General features: G+C 38.9%; 1 protein-coding gene across 1 annotated transcript in view; it reads right to left on the bottom strand.

The window, feature by feature from the left end:
* Gucy1a2 (guanylate cyclase 1 soluble subunit alpha 2) overlaps positions 1-16426 on the bottom strand; it is a 245085-nt gene that overhangs the window by 98429 nt on the left and 130230 nt on the right. The window contains exon 5 of the mRNA XM_055595813.1: positions 1637-2122. Within this exon, the coding sequence (XP_055451788.1) occupies positions 1637-2122 (486 nt within the window). The remainder of the gene's footprint in view (positions 1-1636; positions 2123-16426) is intronic.

The following is a 16426-nucleotide window of genomic DNA, read 5'->3' on the forward strand; positions in this document are numbered from 1 at the left end:
TACTTGAGTGGTGGAAAGTGCATGGATTAGATAAAGAAGATCAATTTTCAAGTTAAAACTTACTGGTCATTATTTATGCCCACAGGAATGTGCCCTTGGTTAAATGACATACAAGAACATTTGAAGAGCATGCATGATGATTTCAGAGATTTACTTTCTGAGATGTCTGTGAAAGCTAAGTATACTTTTGAGCTTTGAAATTGTGTGGTTACCCTCAGAAGGCGCCATATTTGTTCTCATGTTTCTTCTCAGAGCCTCCTTTGTATTTTATTTAAACCATGGATTAGATAAAGTGATTCTGTTTATGTATCTTTTTCACTTAATTACATAAAGTTAGAATTAAAAAAATGCAAGCTGGAAGAGCTAACACTGAAAGTCAGTGATTTAAAAAAACAAGATTAGTAGTAGCAATAATATGAAGGATAAAGTACGAAGAAAGAAAGTACAGGCAAGCGCGAGCTTATTTCTTCTCGTTCAGGAAATGGTAGGACATACGAGCAGTAGGACTAGGGTGTCACTCTGTCTCACAACTAGACACTGGGCTACCTTTATCACAAATTACGCAACAATAAATTACAAAGAGGTTAAAGGCAATTTGTAAAAACTCTTGCTTTGTATAATAAGGCAAAGGAATTTTTCTTATCCACCCTCCACACATAATGCTTACCACGCAGAGGATAAGTGAGCATCTGCTGTGTATTCTATACAATTTTCTATATAATCTCCTTTTTCCCAAGGAGACACATCTTAATGAGAGTATCTCCTGAGTCATAATCTGCGACAAAAATAAAACACATAAATTCTATCCAAATCTGTTTATACGTTGCTTAGACCAAGAAAAGGAGCTGCTGCTTGATATGTTCTGAGTATATTAAAACCCTGCCATTCACCATTTGCTTAAACGGAATGTTCTTGCTGCCTTTCATGTAAAAAAAGCCATAGACTCTGATATTATGTAATCTGTGTAAAAATCCATGTAAACTGTTTGTTTCTTAGGTAGGTAGAGATTTGAAATTCTAAAAATATTACTACACTTTTAACAAGAGTTCATATAGAGTGCCAAAACCAAATCAATAAATGGTGGTTGTTGCCCATTCATGATTATTTTTTTCATTTCAAAACTAAGAACATTAAGGTACTTCTAACTTAGAACTATTGACCAAGTGGGAAAGATGGAGAATACTTACATATATTCTTTTAGAATTAAAGGGCCTCACTTCACTGACATTGTGAAATGCATATTTAACATTACTTACTATTTCCTTTTACCATCAAAACAAAAATTTTAATCTATATTGGAGTCTCACTCTCTAAGCAAAAGAATAAATACGTGGTCCAAATTAAGTTTAATTGTTTAATAATACTGGTAATATAGAAGCAGCCATGCAGAACTGTTTTTCTTAAAGAGCAATATCAGAATTCAGAAGTCAATGTTGTAAAGATGAAATAATGAAATTTTGCTTAGAGACTAGAAAATCCATATTCTATATAAAGATTTATCTTTATGCGTATATTAAGTATAATATAGTATTTCATCAAGTTCATATTAGCATGCATTCTTGTGAATGGAGAATTTCTTATTAAACAATAGTTATATATAAGTTCCTCATTACAAGCTCATTACAAGCTCCATTACCTTGTAAATATCCAGAAAGCCACACTGGTGATCAAATCTGGTGTAGAGTTCATTGAGCATGCTGATCACCTGCATGGGAGTACACTGGGCACATATGGCTGTGAAGCCCACAATGTCTGAGAAGAGCATGGTGACATCATCAAACTTTCTGGCCTGCACTTGCTGTCCTTGCCACAGCTGCTGGGCGACATCACCAGGGAAAATGGAATACAGCAGATCCACTGTCTTCTTCTTCTCTTCCTCCAGGGCCTGGTGAGTTTTTTCTAATGTGGCCTTTAATTTATCCATCCTTTTCTTCAAGCCATCCTGTGCCTTTGCTTGCTCTCCAACTAAAATGACGTCTCGGGTGGCGTCATGAATAGGGATGTCTGACAGATGCAGTCCTCGGCCCATGAGCTCATCCAGCTTGTCCACACATGGAGAGCCCAAAAACAAAATGGCGTGGGATTCTGGGACATGGATCATTTGCCCTTTGATTTCCATCACCTGTAAAATGGACGTGGAATTTTGTTTAGTCCTCCTCACAAGCAGGTTGAAGAAAATAATGTATTACCTGATGATTAAGCAGAACAGAAAAACTTAAGTGTTTTCTTAATTGTATGGATTATTTTGTTCACACTAGCAATTTTTCAACTGTTTCAAAGCAAATATAATCTTCATGGTTCAGAAGAGAAATGGTTGTTTTGTAGCTTACTGTAAAGACGATGAAATATAAAATGAGGTCAATGAGAAAATGAAATAGGAAAACATTTTTATTCAAGATGGAATTATTCCCACGTATATTGTTGAACTGGCTTATGAACCAATTCAAGCCCTTTCAGCTTAATAACAGAGTTAGGATGAATTCACTTGTCAAAATACTTGCACTTAACTGTTATTAAAATAGCACTCCCTTCAAAAACTAAGTCTGGGAGCTCAAGATGAATCATATAAACTACTTAGCTTTATGTATGTAACTTTCCAACCAGTTACAACACTTGGGCAAAGTAACAGTCATCACAATGATGAGACTAGTCATCAAATTGGTAAACATAACAGTAAAGAATTTAAATCAGGCATCTGTCATTAAGCCATCATTAGCAGAGGGTGGATATCCTAAAGCAAAATGTATCTCACAGACACAAAATTAGAACAGCACTAAAGTCGGTTAAGAACGTAGAGTGTAGGGACAAGTAAAGCATTGCTATCCTTTCCTCTTTTGACTTTTAATAGAAGTCAGGGCATTGACATTCAATGAAGAAAAATTACTGTAACCAGGATTTTGCTACCTCAGCTTGGGCTCCTACTGAAAATGGCAGAATGGCAGAGTATAGCCACAGGACAAGACTTCCCTGATACAATTATTTGGGTTAGACCAATATGTTCGAGTAAAACTAGCTGGAACAAAAGCTGTTTTTTTTGTACCTGAGGCAATAAAAGGGCAAAGTGCTGATCAACCTTGAGATTTCCCATCATTCCATGTCACCATCCATTCCCACATAGAATATACTTTGAACATTTATTCTCCCTTATTGTTTATAAAAAGACGCAGGTTACCTTATGATGCTAGAGGCCAAGAATAAATAAAACTATTGACGGTTCACCACTAAACCATGGCTTGGTGTTAAAGGTTGGAGAAAGGAGCTCTCAATGTTTGCATTATACAATCTCTACTGGAGTTCAGCGTTTCATGCCTTTATCCAGTGTTCTACCTTTCGCGAGAGCAGATAGTGAGTGTTTCTCTTTACTAATACTCCTCTGGGCCATGGACACAAATAAACAAAATAACATTTTCCTTTTCAAACATTCATTTACAAATCCAAACTAGATAAGCCAGACAATACTGTGGCGAGAAGCCATTCTCAGTCCCACAACCAGGTAAGCTCTCGGAGGATGATAGACCATGTTTGAAATCATTTTCTTGTAAAGTATTTCTGGATTGTTCCACAAAGAAACAACCTGATTGCATTTTGTGGCAAAGGTATTGTTAATGTTATATATTTTCTTATTGAAGAATAAGAAGGGCAGAAAAGCAAGATAAACATAGTTTAGTTTATACGCTCACACTCTGCCTGCTACTGAGACTCTTTTCCTCTTGTTGATTACTTATATATGACAGCTTTTTCTTCATCTCATGTTTTATTTTGTCATGTTTTGGTAGTTATCTCTTAGAAGCCTGTTCTTTTCCAATGAGAGACAGAAAGGGAGTGAATACTGAGGGGAAGGAAAGTGTGAAGGGACCAGGAAGAGAAGAGAGAAGGGAAATTAATCAGGATATATTGTATGAAAAAAATCTACAATAAAAAAGTGTATTGGCTATTTGCTTAAAATTTAACAAAAGATCAAAAACCTTTATAAACTTTGTACAGCTTATAATCTTAAAATGGTAAGTCCTGGAGCACCTGGACTTTAACTTCTAATCTCCCCCTCTACCCCTTGCTTCATTCCTCACTTTTTCTGTCCATCTTCCTATTTTCTTCCAATTATTTTCTTTATTCTTTCCAGTCTTACTTTCTTCTTTATTCCACTTTGATTTTTGGACCTATATGCATTTTATTCCCCTCTTTTCTTTGGCCTTTGTTCTTCCTCCTGTCTGTCTCTCCTCATGACATAAAAGGGCAATAAAAGGGCAAAGTGCTGATCAACCTTGAGATTTCCCCATGTGTTTCCCCATGTGTTCTCCTCTTTGTCTTTCCTTTTACTTCCTAAATATCAATGGGCACATTTTATATTATAAGTGACCTTTTTGGCCATTGTTCTTTATTTAACGACTTATCTTTAAAGAGATAAACTGTAACTATCATAAGCACATATGTATTTACATTAATATCACTTGATACATAAGACAATGTATAAAAAATAGCTTTATTTTACATACAAAAAAAAGCTGGGTTGAATAGTTTGTAACCTTGGTAAACCTGGAAAGACTTGAGGAAGAATAGGACCCAAATACATTGTGCAAATTTCTCAAAGAAATAATAAATATGTACATGAAAGTTGCTAAGTTTTCATGATTACAACTTTTATAATTATTAGTCATTTAAGAAATATTTTTAGTGTTTTTCATAGTAAAACTGTAAAAAAAGTTTTTTTCCATATTTTAATAATTAAAGTGTTTCATAATTTTTAACATTCTTTATAATTTTTGTCTTATGTTTTTTAATTAAAATTTCATTATTTTATACTTACTTTGTATCCCAGCTGTAGCCCCTCCCTCATTTCCTCCCAATCCCACCCCCCTTCCCTCCCAATCCCACCCCCCTTCCCTCCCAATCCCACCCTTCCTCCCATATCTCCTCTCTGCCCCTCTCTAAATCCACTGATAGGGGAGTAGGACCTCCCCTTCCATCTGTCCCTCGATTATCAGGTCTCACCAGGACTGGCTGCAATATCCTCTTCTGTGGCCTAGCTAGGCTGCTCCTCCCACGGGGATTGGGGAGGTCAAAGAGCTATCCACTGAGTTCATGTCAGAGACAGTACCTGTTCCCCTTACTAGGAAACCTACTTGGAGAATGAGCTGCCATGGGCTACATCTGTGCAGGGGCTCTAGGTTATCTCCATGCATGGTCCTTGTTTGGAGAATCAGTCTCAGAAAAGACCCCTGTGCCCAGATATATTTGGACCTTGTGGAGCTCCTGTTCTCTCCAGGTCTTACTAACTCCCTCTTCTTTCATATGATTCCCTGCACTCTGCCCAAAGTTTGGCCATGGGTCTCAGCATCTGCTTTAATACATTGCTAGGTAGAGTCTTTCAGAGGCTCTCTGTGGTCGGTTTCTTCAAACAGTTAGGAATAGTGCTGCCTCAAGATCCAGCTATATACCACTCCTAGGTATATATCCAAAATATGCTCAAGTACACAACAAGGACATTTGCTCATCCATGTTTGTAGCAGCTTTATTTGTAACAGCCAGAACCTGGAAACAACCCAGATGTTCCTCAACGGAGGAATGAATACAGATATTGTGGTACACTTACACATGGAATACTACTCAGCAGTTAAAAACAAGGAAGTCATGAAATTTGCAGGCAAATGGTGGGAACTAGAAAATAACATCCCGAGAGAGCTAGCTCAGAAGCAGAAAGACACACATGGTATATACTCACTTATAAGTGGATACTAGACCTATAAGATAGGATAAACATACTAAAATCTGTACACCTAAAGATCCAAAACAAGAAGGACCTGGAGTAAGATGATCAATCCTTACTTAGAAAGACAAATGGGAAGAAAACAAAAGACAAATGGGATGGACATTGGAAGTAGGAGAGAAAAAAATGTTCTTACTGAGTAAGAGCTGTAGCTGGGAGCACTTTGTGGGACTACAATATGGCTGACCGAGCGGAAGAATATAACGTTTGGGTAATTAAGAGAGAAAGTTTTCATTAGATTGCCTTACTCCTCCCTTGTGCTGTTTTCTTAGCACATGCACTGTTGTCTGCCTCTGTATTATGAGGTTTGGAGATTTCAAAATGAACGATGTTGACTTTGAGTAGGGAGTGGTTCCTATCAATAGCACTAGAACATCCCACACAAGAACTTATTCTGAGATAGTATGTCCCTTATTGCCAGGCAATTTCTTCTCTCTCGATTTATGGTCCAAGCTGGATTCATATAGAGAGAACATAGTAGAAGGGACAAAGATGGATGGCAACTGTCTAGTTTTAAATCTTAATTTATTTTCACATACAGTTTTGAGTTTCAGTATAGGCAGATAGATGATTTTGTATCGTCCTCACCATAAGTAAGACAGAGAAGAGCCCACTATCCCTCAGATTCCTTCCTGCTCATCTTTCCTGTCTGTATTCAACCAGCTCAACCTTGGACACTTGCCTGTCCTCTTTCCTTAAAGCCTTTACTTCTCAAGAATGCCATGAAAATGGAATCAAATAGATTTGTGAGTGTGTACCATTGCAGTACTAACTTCTTCCCCATAATATGAAGCAGATGACATTCCATGTTGAGGAAATGATAGTTCATTTCTTTATATTAATGAGTATTATTCCTCAGTGAGATGAGCCATCACTCATCCATTCACCTGCTAAAGGACATTTTGGCTGCTTCTTGTTTGGTGTGATTATGAATAATGTTGACATAAATGTTCATGTACATGTTTTTGTTCTGAAGACAAATTATTTCCTTAATGTGCAGCCATGGTATTGTTGTGCTGTAGGATATATTAACTACACCTTAAAATTGAAAAAAAAATGGAAACAGTTTTCATCATGGCCTTCCTGGTTTTCATTCTTTTCTATCTCATATGGCAGATCAACTTATTGCATATTCTTTCTAGAAGTTAAAAAAATTTGATTTATAAGTGGTCATTTGTTAATTTTTTGAAATTTCTAACTTCTATAGACTTTGGGAGAAAAAATATACTCACTATCTGTATTATAGAAAGGTTATTTAAGAGAGAGAAAGTGAAATAAATACCTTCCTTTTAAAATAGTTTGTGTTGGTGAATTCTTCTTTAGTGAGCAAAGTCATCTGGAATATTTGTGTCACTGTCATAAATATATTTTCTCTAGTTGAAAAACAATACAAACTGTTCTTCCTGAATTATTCTGTTAACTATATGTTCCCAAACCAACTATTTGCATTTATAAATTTATCAATGAAAAAATTCCACTAAATACCATATTTTTATTCAAGGAAACCAGAACTACAGAAAACTGTCCCAAATATAAAGTCTTATTATATACTCAATAATATTAGAGTTTTATGAGATACTAGATAACCACAATAAGAATAAGAATTTCACAAAACCAATAAGATTTCAGAAACTAGAAATATTAAAAGAGATTATTTGATCCTGAATTGTAATAAAGAATTGAAGATATTAAATAGGAATTTTAGTTAAGTCAAGTTATTCATTCTTCCAAACCCCAGGTTTCATTATGAGTAAAACAGAGACGCCAATAAGGACTCTGATGAGAATAATATCTGTAACTAACACACCTTTTGCATATTTGCTTTTTACCTATGCACAGCACTGTGGAAGCTAAACAGCTGGCGAAAGAAGAGAACAATTATTATTTTAAGTATAAATTAATGTGATGGCAAGGAAACATAAAGAAACATCCTCAGCAAGCAGTTAAAAGAGGAATAATTGGTACAGATATTGATAAGTAGCTATTCGCTCTATTATCTAGTCACATTCTGGATGTGGCTTTGATTTTTTAATTCTCTGGGATATAATTTATGGAAACACGTGATGTTTTATGTCGTTGGATCTTTAAGAATAAAAGGGGTTTCTGTTCTTGAAGAATAATAATATTTCCATGAGACTAGTTCTGTTGGAAAAAAAAAGAATAGAAAACAAAATGTCTGGCCAGAGAAGCTTCTACTCTATATTAATGTTATTTCTCTCACCTGCTAACATCATTGCTGTTTTGCATGACTAAGGTCCCGAGAAAGAACTAGCCTGACCTAGAGGTACTTGGACAAAGCACCCCTCACATGGGCTGTCATGCCCTTCCTTTACATAAACATACCAAGACACTGGCCTGACAAGACACATCCTATTACCCAGTGAGATAAAAACAGTGTAGGCAGATTCTAAAACTTGAGGTTTGGCTGAAATTACAACCCAGCCCGAAATTAAATTAAAAACCAGCCTGAACTGTGAGTCAAACCTAGTTAAAGTAATTCCATGATAAAAATATTTACAGTTTAAACGAATAAAGTATAGTCTTTTTTATTTTTATTTATTTATTTATTTTATTCATTACAATTTATTCACTTTGTATCCCAGCTGTAGTCCCTTTCCTCATCCCCTCCCTGTCTCACCCTCTCTTCCTCTGCTCCCCCTATGCCCCTTCCCTAGTCTACTGATAGGGGAGGTCCTACTCCCCTTCTATCTGACCCTAGCTTATCAGGTCTCATCAGGACTGCCTGCATCGTCTTCCTCTGTGGCCTGGTAAGGCTGTCCCTCTCCCCCGCCATTAGGGGGTGCGGTATTAAAGAGTCAGCCTCTGAGTTCATGTCAGAGACAGCCCCTGAACACACAAGCAGACTATGCTGGACATAATAGAAAAATAAATATTGATACAAGGACCACAACTGGAAAGGAAAACGATAATCAAGTGATGCACAGACTAAATTGAATCAGATGTAGCAATTACCTATCAAGAATTCTAAAACTGTGTAGGAGTCAGAGGGAACACAGGACAGTAGGAGCCCTGGTCTTTTTTGAAGGGATTGGGATGGGAGGAGAACTGGGGAAGAGGGGAAGCAGGAAGATCTGGGAAGAGCGAAGGGAGGGAAACTGTGGTTGGGCTGTATTGCATGAGAGAAGAATCTATTTTCAATCAAGCAAGAGAAATTTAAAACGGGGGTTGTAGAGAGTTCAGCTGTTAGAAACACTTGCTAGCCATATGTTTTCCCAGCGCCCACAGGATGCTCATAATGTCTTGCAACTCGGGCTCCAAGAGATGTACCACCCTCTTCTGACTGCGGCAGACACCAGAGCATACTAAAATGCATGGAACATAGAGGAAATTATGATGTTATTTTAGAGATATTGAAAGGAAAACACATCCTATCAACTGAATTATGTAACTGGAAGCCATTCATTAATAATGAATAAAATAAAAAATAAATAAAAGTAAATAAAAATCCAAGTTGGAAACATACGTGTATATTTACGTATCAAAGCTACAATACATGATACTGGCACTTACACAGAATATGGAACCTGAATAGAGTCTGCTTAACATAGTTCATACAATTATGTACAGCAATATTCAGCCGAAGCAACAATAAGACTGGAAAAAAAACAATAAGACAGAAAAAAGATGGCCTGTTTAGTAATTCTGTTGGGAAAATTGGATACTCCATGTAAATAAAATTCAGTTAGATCCATATTCTACATTATGTAAGTCATTTGGACTTAATCATAAGAGGGAAAATATGAAACTACTGGCAGAACACACAGAGGAGGATGTTCTTTGCCACTGGTTTGAACAATAATGTTTTTGGATATATATAATGTTATATATATATGAATATATGTGGAAGCATAAGCATCAAAGGCAAAAATGGAAAATGCAATTATAACAGGCTATAAAGCATTTTTATAATAAATAAAACAATCAATAAAATGAGAGGGAAGACTAAAGACTGGGAGAAAAAATTTACAAATCATATATTTAATAATTGTTTCAGACAATGCAGCCAGTCCTGAGGAAACCTGATAGGCTAGGGGAGGAGAGAAGGGGAGGGGGACCTCCCCTATCAGTGGAGTTGGGGAGGGGCATGGGAGGAGAAGAGGGAGGGAAGGTGGGACTGGGAAGGGATGAGGGAGGGGGCTACAGCTAGGATACAAAGTGAATAAACTGTAATTAATAAAAAATAAATTAATTTTTAAAAAATAAATAAAAAATAATTGATTCATATAAAAATATATAAAGATATAAAATAAACTATAAATAAAAGCAGGAAAGTCCTAAGCTAGCATTTCTCAAAAACTATACAAATGTCCAAAACATAGTTACACTTTTTTTTTCACTAAAAGAGGACAATATATATGATGGCAAACTTATCAAGAAAGTTGGAAAAATAATTCTCTAGAATAGCATTTGAATAAAATTCAAGTGAGGTGAAACACACAAAAGCCTACCTCAGGACCCATCCACACACACTCAGTAACTAGCAGCAATTGTTGCTAAGCATTATGACAATCGTAGTGAATACAGCTAACACAGGAGAGACATTGCAAACAGGAAATAATAATAGAATTATGTTGAGAGGAGGTGTGTGTGTGTGTGTTCAATTTGCAATGCTGTGAATTGATTTGAAGCCAGGACCTTATACATTTTAAGCAAATATTGTACTCTTAAGGCACATACCTGGCCTAATGATTTATGATATTATTTCATAAAACTCCATTGAAAAGTCACAGAATGTGCATACATTAAAATATACTAGGACATTAGGTGAAAACCTAAAACTAAATGTCTATAGATAGACTAGGGTCAGAAGGAAGGGGAGGAGGACCTCCCCTATCAGTGGACTTGGGGAGGGGCATGAGTGGAGAGGAGGGAGGGTGAGATCGGGAGGAGGAGAGGGAGGGGGCTACAGGTGGGATACAAGGTGAATAAACTGTAATTTAAAAATAAAATAAAATATAAAAGAATGCCCATAGATATGCTTCAGCTTAGTTCTATCAATTAAAGGAAAAATTCACAAACCATACAAAGTGCCACATAAATTACAATATGATGATGAATGCTGAGTTTGAATTGGTAAAATGTTTTATACACACAGATCTTTAGAGTATGCCTTCCAGGGCATTCCTGTGAACATAAGCAATGTATGAAAACCTCACTGACAACATGATTCAGCTGTAGAAACATCCGTAGAAGCTGGCCGTGGCTATGAGAAACACAGAGGGATGTGGGTATGCCGAGACAGATGAAGGAAAGGTCAAAGTCCAGAGTGAAACGGAACAAATCTGATTATAAGAGGCTAATGGAGAAAGGGGCTAACCCACACACACTCAAGTTACGCAATGTGACTACGTTATAACCATTGGGATGTGAGCCTGGCCTATATTATTCTTTCTCTGCCCTCCTAAATAATCAATGCGTCTATTTGTCTAATGTGGTAAATCAGATTATATAAAGAGAACTTGCATACCCCAGTCTTTGGGCATTCTTCTAGAATACTCAGGGAAACGCCTATTTTGAGAGTAAGAAGAATATATGCAAATACACACACCGGCATGAAATTTTTATTTGTTGACATGACTATATCGTACTTCTGCTAAATCACTTTAGGCAATAACCAGTTTAAAATGCTTCTATGTTTATAATATGTTTAATAAAGAACATTGTTTTTAAAACCCTTTGGAAAGATGTTATGCAGTGAAACATCAGCCAAGAACTGAGAGCAGGTAAGCTATTTTCCTACATTGAAAGGAAAATAAAAATTTGAGTTAAGTTATAACAAAAAAAATGGCTTTATTTAGTTCTTAAAGAGAGACATCAGAAATAGACTATAATGGTTTAGTTGAACATAATAAATGTTAACTATTTATGTTGATATTTTCCACTCACCTTAGTGATGCATTTACCTGTTAATGCTTCAGTAAATTTCCATGGCTTAGGAATAAAGAAAAACACCGCATCCCCACAGATATCGCCTCTGGTTAAAAAGGCTACTCTCAGGTTCTTTACTCTCCCTCTGAGCTCCTTAGATCACGTGCTTTTCTCTACCACGGTTTCTCCCATCAGCCTCTTCCCAGTGCCTCCCTCTCCAACAAGCTCATATCCACTCTGCTTTCACAGCTCCTACCTCCATCAGTTACCTAACTTCCTTTTTATACTTCAGGTCTCAAATGTCTCATGCAGTCTGTTTGGCTATCTCATCTATATTCTCTGTTTAGATTCCCAAAGATACAGTAAACGGCAGAAAGATCAGGCCTCAAGCAATTTGACTCCAGGATCTTTCCTTGCATCTTGTTTACATATTATACTTCAAAACAAAACTCTAGTCAAGGATTCAAGTAAAATTGTGAACCACTTAAATACTAGCCTGATGTATACATCAAAGTAGACTCAGCACATAGGATGACTTACCAACAATTTTTAGATAATTTGTAATAGAATTAGAATCTTGCTCCCTAAACTCTGGAAACATAGTTCAAAGATATGTGCTTGCTAAGCACATGACACCATAAGTTTCACATGAAGCACTCTTGTCTCCCCAAAATATTTCCATAGCTATTTATTCTTGTTCCTGCTTTTTGTTTTTAATCCTCATCTTCTCCTTTGTATGACTGCTATCATTTTTAAGGAATTAGGAAAACAATCTTCTTCATTTTTATATAGGCTGTTGAACCTCATTCTTGCAGAATATCTGAAATTTTTTAGGAAAAGAGACATGACATCAGGGCCACCATGTTCCTCTCCCATGGGAAGGTGCTCTTAAGGAAACCTTTCCTTTACAAGGAACTCCTAGCCGTGTTTGCAAACACAGTAAATAACATCAGCACTTTGTCTTTTAGACCTGGCTAGCAATGCTTTGCCCTCTGTTGTGGAATCTCTGGATATAAATATATTTATATTTATGTTATTATATTCATGTGCTAATTTAGGTTTCCATTTTACAGAAGATATGAAAATGAAGTCCACGCTGTGTGGAATGTTGCTTATCTAATTTCTCTGAACTGTAACAGAGAAACAGCAAACATCTTTACAAATTTGCTTTCCATCTTTTCACAGTGAATGTGCTTTCAGATTAGGAATCTGTCCAAGGCCTCAGAGACATATTATACCTGAAAAATTCAATAGCATGTATGGATTATCAATATTTATTCATGTTAACTTCAATTTAGTATTCTCCATAGATATCAAAGTTGAAATGTTACTGTGATCTGAAGCTCTGAAAAAAGCTAATTTTATGCCATTCATCTGACAGCCCTGTGACTCACTGTCCCTAATTACTATTTCTCGAGAATATTTACAGCCTGCTTCTTGTATCTCATAACCAGTGCTTAGAGAAGCCTGTGGTAAAAGCACAATGAAAACCTAAATTATGTATTTTTGCTTCTTTCTAATCTCATTGCTATATCAGACATATTTTCAATAAGCTATGTTTTACTTAATATCTTGCCACACAAAAGAGGGTGTAATTTCCTTTACAAATGGCTGTAATAGGATTGCAGTGAATGGGGCTTCTTGTACTGCAATGATTAACTGTGGGACACCAGGAAAAATAGCACATTACTCCTGTGATCACAGAAACACTGCTGCATTTGTGATTCTTACAAATTAGTCTACTTTACTGCCCTATTCCTCTTTATCTTTCAATCAACAAGTCAAGGGGAAAAGCCCTATACCCGAATAAGAGTGCCCAATCCCTATCATCAGTAGATGAACCTAGCAAGTTATTTTCTCCCTCAGAGGTACATCACTCAATCTCATGTCCAAACTGCACCTTTTAAATTAGAGTAACTGGCTTCTCTTAAACGTTACTTTCTCAGGCTGCCCAGTAATATTACCTAAAGAAGCAGTAAATGCCAACATCCAGAGCCCACTCCAGAGCAAGCAAAAAAGAAAACATGTATTTTATATTTCAGAGCTGAAACTTACAACAACAGAACAGAAAAACCCAAGATATATTTTTAAATATATTCTTCATTCTCCCACAAGAGTGAATTTTCTTTTTTTAATTTAAATTTATTTTTAAATAATTTATTCACTTTACATAGCGACTGTAGCCCCCTCCCTCATCTCCTCCCAGTTCTATCTTCCCTCCTTTCTTTCCCTTATCACAATTCCCTGGTCCTCAGAAAAAGAAAGCCCTCCTCCGCTACCATCTGACCCCAGCCTATTAAGACTCATTAGGACTGTCTGCATCCTCTTCCTCTATGGTCTAGCAAGGCCAAACTACCATTGAAAAGTGATCAGATAACCTAGAACACCTGCACAGATGCAGCCCATGGCAGGTTCAGAGTCCAAGTGGGTTCCATAGTAATGGGACCAGGGACTGCCTCTGACATAAACTGATTGGCCTGCTCTTTGATCACCTCCCCCTGAGGGGGGAGTAGCCTTACCAGGCCACAGATTTGACAATGCAGCCACTTTTGATGAGATCTGATAGACTAAGATCAGAAGGAAGGAGACGGGAACCTCCCCTATCAGTGGACTTGGGGAGGGGCATGCGTGAAGAAGGGGGAGGGAAGGTGGGATTAGGAAGGGAGGAGGGAGGGGTTTATGGGGGATATAAAGTGAATAAAGTGTAATTAATAAAAGTTAAATAGATTGAAAGAATTTCCTGGAGGGGTCAAGATGGCGGCACCGGGAGAACACCTTGTCTGAGAAGCGGGACAACACACTTCGTGCAGCGACCAGCAGACTGAACTCTGGGCCCTAAAACAACAGTGATCGATCGTGTTTCCCAGGTGAGGGGAGGCTCCCACGGCGTGGGAAGCGGTCGGGTCCACTCTCGGCTGCCCAGCCAGAACCCGGAAGAGAACCCGGCTAACGCGGGCTTTGGGTCTCCAGGCTGGAGCCGCAAGCCTGCTTGTGCTGATCACTTTCCCAGGCTGATTGGTGGGCACAAGGGGGCCTAAGGCTGGGAGTCCCAGTCGCAAAAAAACCCCACGGGGAAGCAAAGTTGCCAGACTGCTCACGGGTCACCCAGTCTTTCCCTGGAAGGTCTCTCGAACCGCAAGTACCTGCCGCCATCACAACTGAGCTCCCGCCCAGCTCAAAATCCCTACTCCCTCTTCGGAGGAGGCAGGAGGCGTCCAGCAGAATCTGCCACAGACCACATTGTCTGTACCCCAAAGCGAGATCGGGGCTGAGAAAACCCAATCCTTTCAGGCACTCCCCCAAACGCCGCCATCACCCTGCCGCAGTGGAGCAGAAGGATAAAGAGATGCACAGCTGCTTCACAGTGCCGGAACTCCAGTGCTGCCAGCTGCTCCTAGCAAACAAACTACAGCTCGGGATCTGGGACTGTGGTCATTCTACACATCCTGAGATTCTCCTGGGTCCAGCGTAATAAGGTCTAGCAGCAAGTTATATCACCAGCGCCCCCCCCCCCCGACCCCTGGCAGAGAAACGCCAGCTCAGGGCTCAGGATCCGACTGAGAAGCCCCAACCCCTGCTGGCACTCCCCTGAGAGCACCTCCATAAGCTTGCCCAAGCAGAGGAGAAGGTCAGAGGGGAAGGACAGAGAAGCAGCCTGCTAAGGACACAGCACCCTCTCTCCAGCTCACCCAGTGGCCCCTAGCAGAGAAACCCAAGCTCTGGATCTGAGGACACTCAACCCTACCTGGTACTGTCTTGGGATCAGCAAACATAGATTCTACCGCTAGGCTGCTTCTGGCAGAGAGATCTGGGCCCGGGATCTGGGATTGAGTACACTCATCCTAACTCTTTCCCGCGCCACCCAGGGACCAGTCAACATAACCCCTCCTGGCAGAGGGAAAGGGCAGAGAGGCAGCACACAGAAAAGATGGACACCGAGTCCTGCTGCCACAGTGTCACAGAGCTGACTGTTAGCCTACCCGTGCACTTCCGCAGCAGGACCAAAACAGAGAGTAGTGAGCAAGAGGAACCCCTGTGCATTCCAACTGGTCCTGCAAGAGAGTGAGTGAGCCTTCTAGGGAGAGTTTGCCCCAGACCCAGGGCCTCTCCACAGAAGCAACCAGATGAGATCCCTGCCACCCACACCCCTAGTGTGGGCATCATAGGGATTCTTGGGATAACGACCCCAACACTGAAGCCTCTGCCGTGCGGGGTCCACCAGAGTAATCCAGGCAAACAATCCCTGGATCTCAGTCAGAACTGCGTAATAGTGGCTTGCAGGCCACTGCAATAGTCAGACAATCCGCGCATGCACACTGCGTCTGCTAAAAGCTCACACGAATAGCACCAGTGTCACATTCTTTACTTAGGCAAAACTGAAAATACAGTGCACACTCCCAAAGCAGTGAACCTCTCTCATCTTCCTGAAAAAAACAGTCCAGAAAACAGAAAGAGAGGATCATAGCCCAAACTACAATCTTGAGGAACAACCAGTGAGGATTATAAATAACCAGATGGCTAGAGGCAGACGTAAGAACACTCCCAACAAAAATCAGGACATAATGACCTCACCAGCAACCCCACAAAACAATGGACACTTCAATTCACTAGATACACAAGAAAACGACCTCAAAACTATGTTTCTCCAGCTATTAGAGGCCCATAGAGATGAAATGAACAAAGCCCTCAGAGAAATAACCAAAGAAATCGAGACTAACCAAGAGGAAACAAATCGTGCTCTCAGAGAAATGACCACGAAAATTGAGGCAAACA

The sequence above is a fragment of the Psammomys obesus genome, unplaced genomic scaffold (genome assembly GCF_907164565.1).
Source record: "Psammomys obesus unplaced genomic scaffold, mPsaObe1.curated_primary_1811, whole genome shotgun sequence".
NCBI lineage: Eukaryota > Metazoa > Chordata > Mammalia > Rodentia > Muridae > Psammomys > Psammomys obesus.